This window comes from Oryctolagus cuniculus, chromosome 4 (genome assembly GCF_964237555.1).
Source record: "Oryctolagus cuniculus chromosome 4, mOryCun1.1, whole genome shotgun sequence".
NCBI classification, from domain to species: domain Eukaryota; kingdom Metazoa; phylum Chordata; class Mammalia; order Lagomorpha; family Leporidae; genus Oryctolagus; species Oryctolagus cuniculus.
The window spans coordinates 108,630,559-108,643,164 of NC_091435.1; the positions used below are offsets into that span (position 1 = coordinate 108,630,559).

Below are 12,606 nucleotides of genomic sequence, written 5' to 3' on the forward strand. Positions count from 1 at the left end.
AATTTTGATGATTATGCCATAGTAAGATGTTCAGGCTGGTTCATCCTTTGACCAGCACTATTTCCTTCATCTGTCTTTAGTAGCATTAATGTTAGCCTTCTTTTTGAATGCTAGCTTAACATCAAATGAAGTCAGTAATGCCCTGTGGGTGCGTAGGTTGTGGACATAGGCCTGGGTGGTACTGGTCTCGTTGAAGTAAGTGTTCCCAAAAGAGAAATAGGGACATGACATGTGGCTAGTCTGTGCATACAGTTGCTGAACGCCTCTGTAATAGGAATTCAGAAACAAAAACACATGGTTTTGTTGCTTGTTGGATGCCTGGAGGGAAACCACGTTCTCAGGACGTTTCTACACCACGGCTTCCTGTAAGAGGGTCTTCCGTAGGCCCTTTACAGATAAATGCAACCAGGTTGAGTAAGAACCTGGAGGGTTGGGCCGGCGCCGTGGCTCAATAGGCTAATCCTCCACCTTGCGGCGCCGGCACACCGGGTTCTAGTCCCGGTCAGGGCGCCGGATTCTGTCCCGGTTGCCCCTCTTCCAGGCCAGCTCTCTGCTATGGCCAGGGAGTGCAGTGGAGGATGGCCCAGGTGCTTGGGCCCTGCACCCCATGGGAGACCAGGAAAAGCACCTGGATCCTGGCTCCTGCCATCGGATCAGCACGGTGCGCCGGCTGCAGCGGCGGCCATTGGAGGGTGAACCAACGGCAAAGGAAGACCTTTCTCTCTGTCTCTCTCTCTCACTGTCCACTCTGCCTGTCAAAAATAAAAAAAAAAAAAAAAAAAAAAAAAAGAACCTGGAGGGTCACACAAATGACCGTGCCGCAGAGGGCTGGCAACCACATTCTGAGTCCTGAGCTTCCTTGTCTGTGTACCCTGAGTGATGAGCAAATGCTGCTTTTTAATGATTGTCCTTATAAAATACAGATGCACCATAGCAGTCTGCATTCTCTGTGAACATGCACGTTTCTCACCCACCTTACAGCATTCCTTTATGCAGCAGCACAGGCTTGTGCACTATTGATATGATAATGTGATTCTTCATTGTCCAGAAATAGTTTTAAAGAATATCTTATAAATTTATGGATAGTAGGAGTACTTAGAGAAAAAAGAAAATATATTCCCATTTTTTTCATTTTATTATTTTATTTGCATATAGGCAACATACTTGCAAAAGAGATTTGGAACTGTTTAAAATAGAAGTTCAGGGATAATAAGAAATTCATACATACCAGCCAGGTTGAAAAAAAAAAAGCAGATACTAGGAAATAATGGAAAAAGGGTGGAAAACATTTAAGCAGGCTTCTGCCATCTGCCCTGTGAAAAAGTGAACCTAGCATAAAAAAAGCATGTTTGCCAGTAGAGATTTTTTTTAAACTTTTGTGTAAATTTTATTAAATTGAGGGGCCAGCACTATGGCATAGTGGGTAAAGCCTCTGCCTGCAGTGCCAGCATCCCATATGGGTGCCGGTTTGAATCCCGGCTGCTCCACTTCCTATCCAGCTCTCTGCTATGGCCTGGGAAAGCAGTGGAGGATGGCCCAGGTCCTTGGGCCCCCGTACCCATGTGGGAGACCTGGAAGAAGCTCCTGGCTCCAGGCTCCTGGCTTCGGATCAGCGCAGCTCTGACCCTTGCAGCCAATTAGGGAGTGAACCAGTGGATGAAAGAACTCTCTCTCTCTCTCTCTTTCTGCCTCTCCTTCTCTCTCTGTGTAACTCTGACTTTCAAATAAATAAATAAAATCTTTTAAAAAATTTATTAAATTGAAAGGCAGAGTAACAGAGCAAGAGAAGGAGAGAAAGAAAAACAGATTTTGTTCACTCCCCAAATACTGCAACTTTCAGACCTGGTCCAGGCTGACGCCATCCATGTCTCCCAGGTGAGTGACAGGAGCCCATCACCTGCTGCCTCTCAGGGTGTGCATTAGCAGGATGCTGTTTTGGAAGCAAAGCGAGGTCTTGAACCCAAGCACTACCATATGAGATCCCAAGCAGTGGCTTTACCACTGCACCACAATGCCTGCTGCTAGATTTTAAAGTCATAGGTGTTTAGACAGTGTCAGAATCTCAAAAACAGACAAGCAAATCGGCACCTAATTACCCTCTTGATCAAATTTGGAATGTTCCTAGCATTCTGAGACCGTGTAGAAAATCACCCACAGCGAAGTGCAGGTGAAATAATACTGTGTCCTTCCGCTTGACTCCACTTGGGGTATGAGGTGACCCAGAAGTGCGGGAGACCCAGAGTGATATGAATCTTCCTGGATCCTGTGTCTCGGACCTTCCGTGTGATGTCAGAGACCAGGATGGGGCTGCTCGTGGAGCATTTCTCCAGAACGCCTGTGCAGGGTTTGCTATTCACCATGTCTTCCTCATGTCCTTGTTCCTAAGAAAAGAAAGCCTCATGCAGTTGTGCTGTTTGTCTCTCCTAGAACCAGTTTTTCATAAGCTGTGCTGATGACAAAGTTGTGTTCAACAAGGTGGGCGATGCCATTGCCCAGCGGATCCTGAAAGCCCACAGGTAGTGTTTGGGGCCCTCTGGTGGGGGTTCCTCCTGCAGCTGCTCTTGTATCTGCTCCTAGCCCGACGTGAAGGCCCGTTTTTAACATGCAGCGTTTCCTCACGGGCTTGCCTTTGGTGCAGCCGACAGACAGTAGGTTGTTGGTTCTTTTGAATCCAAGCCAGTTGCTAAGCATTTCTGGGTCCCTTTTTGAAGGAATCTAAGTTCTTCCAGGGCACAATCATTTTTTCCTGGCCAGACTCTTTCCCACGCATGAGGTTTGTGATTTGATTTATTTAATGGCAGACAGTGAGCTGTGTTCACTTAAAAAACAAAGCCAAATAGACATAATATTTTTCCATGGGTTATATTTAAATCCTTGTTACCAGCTGCCTCATTTCTTTAGCTCATGGGATTATTCAATAATAGTTTCATTGAGATGAAATTCACTTGGTATACAGTCTGTCCACTGAAACCCTAGACTCCATTGATGCTAGTTAGTATACTCATAGAGGTGTGCAGCCGTGCCTGATCAATTTTAGAATGTTTGCATCACCCCAGGAAGATAACCCCATACCCATAAGCAGTCATTACCCATTCTCTCCTTCCCTTAGCCTCTAGTAAGTACTAATCTACTTTCTTTTTCTGTAGACTTGCCCAGGAGTGTGCATTTCATGTAAATGAAATCATGCAATATGTGGTCTTTTACAATTGACTTTTCTCACTTAGCCTATTTTGAATGTTATAGAATGTTTAGCATTTTGAGTCTTTTAGTAACTAGACAATTTTCTATCACATGGGAACACCACATTTGGTTTAATTCTTCATCAGTTGCCGGACATTTGGGTTGTCTCCACTTTGGGCCATTATGAGTAATGCTGTTATAAACATCCTGTGCTAGTTTTTCTGCAGACATGTTTTCATTCCTCTTGGGGTGAAATTACTGGGTCACAGGCTAACTCTGTGTTTAACACATTGAGGAACTGCCAGATTATTCCAAAACAGCTACACCATTTTACATTCCCATTGTCTATGAGAGCTGCAATTTCACTCTATCAGTGCCATTACTTACTGCTGTGTGTCTGTGTGTGTTATTTATTATCGTCACTCTAGTAGGTATGAAATGGTAACATTGTGTGGTTTTGATTTGAATTTACCTAATGACTAATGATGTTGAACATATTTTTGTGTGCTTATTGGCCATTCATATATCACTGTGAAGAAATAATCTATTGGATTACTTGACTTTTTATTGTTGAATTTTAAGAGTTCTTTATATATTCTGGATACAAATTTCATATCAGATGTATGGTTTGCAAGAATTTTCTCTCATTCAGTGGGTCATATTTTATTTTCTTGATGGAATCCTCTAAAATACAACAATTTCTAATTGTGACAAAGCCCAATCCATTTTTTCTTTCATCATCTGTGCTTTTAGTGTCATATCTAAAACATTGCTGCCTCATCTAGTATCATGAAGATTTATACCATTTTCTTCTAAGAATTTTGTAGTTTTAGCTCTTATATTTAAGTCTTTGGTTCATTTTTTTATATGGTATGAGTTGGGGATCCATTCTTTTGCATGTGGATACACTTGTCCCACAGAATTTGTTGAGAAAGCTATGCTTTCCCTACTGCGTTGTCTTAGCACCTGGGACAACTTCCTTTTATTTCCTTTTTTCTTTATTTAAAAAAAAAATTTTTTTTTGACAGGCAGAGTGGACAGTAAGAGAGAGAGACAGAGAGAAAGGTCTTCCTTTGCTGTTGGTTCACCCTCCAATGGCCGCCGCTGCCAGCGCGCTGTGGCCGGCGCACCGCGCTGATCCGATGGCAGGAGCCAGGTACTTTTCCTGGTCTCCCATGGGGTGCAGGGCCCAAGCACTTGGGCCATCCTCCACTGCACTCCCTGGCCACAGCAGAGAGCTGGCCTGGAAGAGGGGCAACCGGGACAGAATCCGGCGCCCCGACCGGGACTAGAACCTGGTGTGCCGGCGCCGCAAGGCAGAGGATTAGCCTAGTGAGCCGTGGCACTGGCCTTTATTTCCTTTTATGACTAAGTTTAACTTTATGTAAAAGTAGCAAAATAAACCATTACACTTCATTCTTTCAAGTCATTGAATAAACGCAGCTAAGAATAAGTCCTTATATCAGGGGTCTTCAAAGAGTAAATAAGAATGCATAATACAAAAAGACTATGCATGGATTTCAATTTTTTTCACCAAAATAAACTTTTTTTTTGACAGACAGAGTTAGACAGTGAGAGAGAGAGAGACAGAGAGAAAGGTCCTCCTTTTCTGTTGGTTCACCCCCCAAAATGGCCGCTAGGGCTGGTGCGTTGCAGCCTGCGCACTGCGCCGATCCGAAGCCAGGAGCCAGGTGCTTCCTTCTGGGCTCCCATGCGGGTGCAGGGCACAAGCACTTGGGCCATCCTCCACTGCTTTCCTGGGCCACAGCAGAGAGCTGGACTGGAAGAGGAGCAACCGGGACAGAATCTGGCACCCCAACCGGACTAGAACCCGGGGTGCCAGCACCACAGGCAGAGGATTAGCCAAGTGAGCCACAGTGCCGGCATAAACTGTCTTTTGAGTTCCATTTTCCCATAAATTTTTGAAGTACCCACTTACAACTTTGGGAATTAAGATGGTTTTAATTTCTAATGTCATGTGGTACTTTTTTTTTTCAAAGATTTATTTATTTATTTGAAAGTCAGAGTTACAGAGAGCAAGAGGGAGGGACAGAGAGAGAGATGTCTTCTATCTGCTGGTTTACTCCCCAAATGACCACAATGGCCAGAGCTGGGCTGATCCAAAGCCAGGAGCCTGGAGCTTCCTTGAGGTCTTCCACATGGGTGCAGGGGCCCAAGGACTTGGGCCATCTTCCACTGCCCTCCCAGGCCAGAGCAGAGAGCTAGATTGGAAGTAGAGCAGCTGGGACTCGAACTGGCGCCCATATGGGATGCCGGCACTGCAGGCTGCAGTTTTACCCACTGCACCATAACGCTGGCCCCTCTCATGCACTTTTTAAATAAATTGATCAGAGGATCTGTTTCAGAGATGACTTAAAAACAGTCTTATTTACAGTTAAACATATACACACATACACAGATTTCTTGTAGCCTCACCAGTTCTCCAGTTCTCTGGAGTAATTTACAAAATCGCTGTATCTTTTTGTCATCTCTTGCATTTCATCACTGCAGGTGTGTCTGCATTAGCTGTGAAGCAATTTGGCAAAAGAGAAAAATAATTTTTCCGTAAAGTTAAGTCACAGCCCTACCCTGACAAGTGAGCTCATCAGATGCGTCAGTTAATCATGAATTTTGTTCCTGTGATCAGCTAATAAGGAGGGTAGGGGGAACCTTGGCTTCACCCCCCCCCAATTATTAATTTGCTTTATTGCATGTTTAGTACATATCTGTAGGAGTTGCTTTTAAGTGTTTGGGAACCTGAAAATATTTTGCTTACTATATTAATTTGCCTTTAAAAATCTGAACTTCTAAAATCATGAGATCTGGTTAATGGTTAAGACATTAGTTAAGGTGGCTGTGTCCCATATTGTAGTGTCTGGGTTCAATAACTTCCTTTGGATTCTGACTCCAGCGTCCTGCAGTACAGACTCAGAGGCGGCAGTCATAGCTCTAGTGACTGTGTTTCTGACACGAATGTGGGAGACCTGAACTGAGTTCCTGGGCCCTGGCTTTGTTCTTGACCCAGCCCCAGGCATTTCGAAGCATTTGAGGAGTGGACCATAAGGTGGAAGTGCTCGCCTTCCCTCTCTCTGTCTCCCCTTACCCCTTCTGTCGCTCTCTCAGAATAAATAAATTCATAAATTTGTAAAATATAAAAGCCATACAATCATACCATGTTAAGGCTGGAAGGGTAGGGTCTGACTGACAATTCGTCGTGGTCCCCTGAACTGCTCCTAAGAGGAAGGAGGAGCCTGACAAGACAGCGTCTGTTGTACATGATCTTAGGCTGTGAGGTTCCCAGGGCACATTAATGACTGGCAATTTCAAACTAACTTTGTAGAAAATGGGAAATGAGATCATCAAATTTAAAATTAATTATGTGTCCTTGGGCTTTGATTTCTAAATAGTCTCACTGTCTTTGGCAGCCACATTTCAAAATGTTATGGGTATCTCGTTCAGACTTCCAGCGGTTACACACATGTGCCATGGCAAACGTGTTTTACCTTTTCTCATTCCTTGAACTGCACATTATCGTTCGTCTCCTGGGTTACTTCCACTTCAAATCCTGAGCTTGTGTTCTTAGGCAAGGTCAAGGCTAACAACCCTGCATTCAGGAGGGACCTTGAGGTGCCATCTGCAAGCCTGCACCCTCTCCCTTCATAGACTGCTCTGCTCTCCACCCTTCGGAGACTCCAAGCCTTCCTGCCAAAGTCACATTCTTAGCAACATGTATGTTTTTGGCTGTTGGAAAAAAAGAATAAAATACAGCCCAAAGCAGATGGTGGGAAAAGGCATTCAGCAGTCGGGCGGGCCTGACCAAGGAACACAGGCCCTCTTCCCGGTCCTTCCCACCCTGGAGAGCGCGGTCTTAAAATTGCCAACTCCCTCAGCTGGGCCGAGTCTTTATTTTTCTGCCAGCGCTGGAATCCAGCCTCACACCAGTTCCCTTAGCAATTTCTCTGCTCCCCTCACTTCTGGTTGCTTCTAGCAGCCATAATTCTTCATAGAAACATGCTTTTGCAGAGCCTCCAGGTTCTGATCTTGACCTAGAGCCTCAGACTAGTGTTCATGCCTCGCCAAACTGAGAGCATCTGGGAAGTCACTGACGGGAACAAAATGTCTGCTCTCATCAGTGGAACTGTCTCTGAGTTGAGGCCCACTCCCAACCCACAGGAGGACCTGTCTTTGACAACTCAAACGTTGGAGATGGAGATCAGGGAGAAGGAATCAGAACGCAGTCCAAAACTTACTGGTTTATCCTGAGTTTGAATAAGCTCGAAGATAGACTCTGGGCAGAAGCATTTTGAAACACAGTGTGCCTTGGACAAACGGTTTCTGAGGATGATCTCGGATCTTTGCATACAGAAACCTGACAGAATCAATTTTCTGACTTTAGAAAGTCAGGAAGCGACAGGGTACATTTTATACTCTTTTTGCCAAAAAGTTGACACACGAATGGAAGCAGTCTCTGTATTTTAATATTAAGGTGCATTTGAAAAATACACCACTAGATGCCAGTTCAGATGCCCATGCACCACATCAGAGTGCCTGGGTTCAGTCTCAGCTTCGGCTCTTGATTCCAGTTTCCTGATAATGCAGACTGTCAGAGGTAATGGTAGTGGCTTAAGTTGTTCGATGCTTGTCACTCAAGGGAGAAACCTGGATTGAGTTTCCTGTTTCTGGCTCTGGCCCTAGCCCATCCCCAGTTTTTGTGGGTATTTGGAATGTGAACCAGCTCATGGGAGCTCTGTCTGTTCATCAGTCTGTTGTCTGTCTCAAAGAAAAAAAAAAAGAAAGGAAAACAAAGAAAAATACAGTTTGCATTTGAAACTGCAAGTTTGTAAACTGCTCAAACCCTTCGTGCTTCTTATAACTGTAGAAGAGGTATCATTTACCCATAAGTGGGTGGAAAGGGGACAGTCCCCTGCTGGGAAATCTGAAATTATTGGGGGACCAACATGTCTGCATATGAGGGCTCTCTCCAGGGCTTTTTGAATAGTTTGTTCTGACTGTTTCTTCACTAACAAAGAGAATACTAATATCTTGCCTTACCCAGCTCACGTGACAGTTTGTAAATTGTGAAGAACCAGTTCATCTAAGAAGTTATTCTAGCATGTCCAGCATATTCGTCATGTGAAAATACTCTGCTCACTTTAATGCAAGCAAGGATAAGGAAGAATGACATGCAGATCAGCCATTTGAGAATTACTATTTATGTGAGAAACAGAAATGTTTTTGTTAAGGTGATGCTTAAGTTTAAATTCCTTACCTTTGTTATTGGATGGCTACTGCTGGATAAGAAAGACAGGTGTGGGCAGCTGGTTGGTTAAAACACTTCCATCTAGAGGTGCCCTGCCAAAAACCTGTGCATGACTCCTCCTTGGAATCACAGTTTGGATTCCTTATTGGTGATCTCACAACACTCTCCACAAAATACTCCATATAATAAGCTGTATCCTGAAGCATAATGTGAATTCAGTTCTGTTGTATTTTCATTTTAGGCTCTACTTGCTTTGTTGTTCTTAGAAGGTATGCAGGCTTCTAATTGAAAGCACTGGTTGTTGATTGACTAGAAAATGTAACCAAATAGTTGTTAAGCCTTTCCACGTCGTAGGTTCTTTACCTGTGTTACTTCATTCCATCTTTATATAAACTTTTGGGGTTGGATGTGTAAACACCTCCAATCTAAAGCTGACACAGCTGGCACCTCATTGGTTCAGCCTGTGGTGAACCAGGCTCTTCTTGCTGGAAGAGCCTTGGGTGACACAGAGTGTCAGAAAATAGGAGACAGGGAACACCCCTCTGTCTCTATGTCTCTCCTTATGAAGTCACCAGGATTTGATGATGGGAACCCTACCCCAATCCACCCACTCCCCAAAGGCTCTGCCTCTGAACATCAAAATCGGATTAAGTTTCCACTGTCTTGGTAACATTAATCTAAGACTTTGGGGGATCAAACTCCTAACCTTGGGGGGACAGCTCCACAAACCATGGCAACAAGGCATTCAGCTGTTGATGATGGGACTGGGACTCAAACCTTGTCATCAGGACTGGTGCTCTCACCACCAAGCTCCTCTCGTTTCAAGGGAAGTGGGCACGTGCTACTGTTAAACCTCCCAAAACTCTGTGAGATACTGTGAAGTAAACAACAACAGCAGCAAAAGTCAGATGAATGCTCTATTTTTTAAAGTAATTGCTTGATAGATAAAAAAAAAAATGGGCTTAGAAAAAAGTCTAGATCCTATAATTACCATATCCTGTAATTTTGTACCAAGCTGAAAAGACATAATGGTCTTGCTTTAGAAGTGATACCTTCAAGAAACTTACACAGTGGTTTACAATAAAAAGAATAGAAAACATTTTAAGTGTGCCAGTTGCCAATTTTACATTTTTTCTTGTGGGATAAATTCCATGCTCTATAAAATTCCTGGAAAAGAGGTTACATTGGGGGCACAGATGACAACAGATCATGGTAGAAGAACTTTTGATTTAGATCATTTAATTGCTTTTATTCTCTTCCAAAAATTGTATGAGTGGTCATCTCAGCAGAGACAGAGAAAGATTAGCCCGGGACAAGGGCCAGCAATCATTCTCAGCCCAAGCATGCGCCCTGGCAGACAGAGGATAGAATGGAGAGACCTTTTTAAAAAGAGAGAGAATGAAAAAGGCAGGGCCTTGGCAAGAGCAGTTTATGAAAGAGTTTTGTAGAATTTGGGGGCTACTAAGGGGTATGCCTATCAAACCAAGGTTCTCAACTCTAAGGTGAAGTCTAAGTGCTGGTAGGCTGGGCTGATCCTCAGCATAATTCTCATGTTTGAAAACTTGTCTTTTTCAAAAGATAAGCAATGAAAAAAACTGTGTGTGTGTTAATGCACAACACATATTATATCCTAGTCTATAATGTCACACATACAATAGGTAATGTTGTTGCTAAATAGGGCCAGCATTTCTAGTGCACTGCATTGATTTTAATCAACTCTATCATGCATGGTTGAAAAAATTGAAGCCCAGAAGAAACATTGTACTTTAAAAGGTTTTTTAAACACACAGTAAAAAGGACTGTGTCTCAAACCAGCAAGAGGCTATAGAACCGATTCCAAAATCACTGATAACCACCATAGAATATTGTTCTTCCTACTTATGCATGTGCGAGCACATGCACAGACACACACACACACATACACACACATACACACACAGATGAAAACTAACACTAAGCCCCAACCACAGTTCTTATTTCTTCTTGTGTTTACTGCTGCAAAATGCATAGCAGTAGAAGGATTTCAAAGCAGCTCTGGAAGTTTACAGTGATGATCTGTGATGCACAAATCCCAAACTCAGCACAGTGTCTCAGCACTGGGAAATCACATGGAGCTTCTTTGGTGCTTTCTCGGAGACCCTGAGACCCATTGTGAATGGACCCCGCTCGGGTGAAGGAGGAGGCAGTTTGCAGGAGAGAAGAACAAGAAGGGGAATGCAGAGGCAGCCACCGCTCCCACCCATCCACATGGGGTTCCTGCCGTTGTGGCTCTTCTTCTTCTTCTTCTTCTTCTTTTCTCTTTTTTTTTTTTTTTTTGATAATTTATTAGATAGTAATCATAAACTGCTACCAAAGGTTTTTAATTAATGTATTATTTACTTTTATTTAAGGATAGTGGAAACAGAGATCTTCCACCCATAGGTTGATTGCTCCCAGTAGCCAGGACTGGGCAAGACTGAAACCAGGAGCCTTGAACTCAATCTGGGTCACCCACGTGGGTGTCAGGGACTCAACTAGTTGAACCACCATTGCCTGCTGCCTCCCAGGGTCTGCTTCAGCAGGAAGCTGGATTTGGAAGCAAAGGTGGGACTCACACCCAGGCATTTCAGTGTTGGATGCAGGCATCCCAAGTGGCATTTTAACTACTGTGTCAAAATCCCACCCTGGTATCCTGCTTTTAAAGGTACAAGCAACATTACAGCACTCAGAAAACTTAAAAATATTCATTTTGAAATTCCATACTTACCACTCTGAAAAATTCACTTTTTATTTTTATATGTCTGTTTTTCCCCATGTTAGTGTATCTTTGAATTAATTTATTTGAAAGGCAGAGTGAGAGAGAGATCTTACATCTACTCCCCAAGGGGCTGCAGCAGCTAGAGCTTTGCCAGGAACTCTATCCAGGTCTCCTACCTGCGTGGCAGGGGCCCAAGCACTTGAGCCATCCTCCCCTGCCTTCCCAGGTTCATTAGCAGGGAGCTGGATCTGAAGTGGAGCAGCTGGGACTCCAGCCAGTGCTCCAGTGTGTGATGCTGGCTTACTCCACTGTACCACCATTCTGGCATTTCTATTTCTCTTTTCTGCTGCATTGTAACTTGTTTTCTTTTCCTGTAACCTACTAATTGCTAGCTCACATCCCATTTCCACCCAATAAGGATAAATTTAGTTAGGCACTTTCTGATAAATATAGCCCGATCCATTACTTTCTCATACTTTTTGTTCTGTATCAGGGTGCTACCACTGCCACCCTTTGTCCCCACATCCCCATCTGTGATATAGGTTCTAAGGGGCACTGGGGCTTTGGGAAGGGGCTTGCAGATCTTAGTATTGCTCTCCCAGGCCTGGTTTGGCATCTACTTTAATGTAACTTAGGGGCTTCTGCCTGCTTCTTCCACAGCTGCCTTTCTGCTATATCTCCTGTGTGCTGTCACATCCCCTGGGCTGGTGGTCGCACTTTCCACGTTTCTCTGGGGTTCACAGGGGAGCAAGCCTCACATCCTCACAGCTCTCACAGCCTCACATTTAAAAGGGGTTGGAGTTTATGCTGTTTTCCCTGGAATCCAGCTTGAGGTTGATGGATACAATCCCTGCCTTGAATCTTACTTTGATGCTTTTGCACGACTGCCTCAGGTCAGAGAATCTCCACTTGGTCACATCTAAGAAGGGGACATCTATGTGCCCTGCTTCCCACCCTGGGGTCAATGCCTGCTTTGTATCTTCAGGCACAGGGCAGAGGACCTTAACACATGGGAGGGGTAAATCACCTGAGTGTTTCATAGAACCAGCCTGCAGCATTTCTATTCTTTTAAAATTATAACTTTGTACTGGGGCCAGTTTAACATGGGACCACAGCATTTTTGTTTCTAAGCCATCACAATTATCCTTTTTAGTGGCTGAACAATGATCATCCCATTAAGTGGCTGTAGCATACAATGCTGTTAGCCATTCCTCGGTTGTTGGACATTTTTTCCAGTTTTTAGCTATCTCACTTATTACTGTCATAAGATTCAATGAATTTTGAAAGGAAAACATTTTAACAAGAGGCCTGAGAATGCAGTTTTATAAAATGGTTCTGGGCTGCGGTGGATAAAGCAATTACCTGCTTGATCAGTAGTTACGTGGCTTGGTGCCCACCACTTCTTGTCTTGCTTTGAAGACCGTAAACA

General features: G+C 43.9%; 1 protein-coding gene across 8 annotated transcripts in view; it reads left to right on the plus strand.

The window, feature by feature from the left end:
• Positions 1 to 12,606, plus strand: part of PLD1 (phospholipase D1) — a 244,843-nt gene that overhangs the window by 180,995 nt on the left and 51,242 nt on the right. For all 8 annotated transcript variants that reach the window (XR_011388052.1, XR_011388054.1, XR_011388053.1 and 5 more), the window contains one exon: positions 2,428 to 2,516. Coding sequence is in view for 5 of the 8 variants with exons in the window: in XM_070072511.1 (XP_069928612.1) it covers positions 2,428 to 2,516 (89 nt within the window). In the remaining 3 variants the exon portion in view is untranslated. The remainder of the gene's footprint in view (positions 1 to 2,427; positions 2,517 to 12,606) is intronic.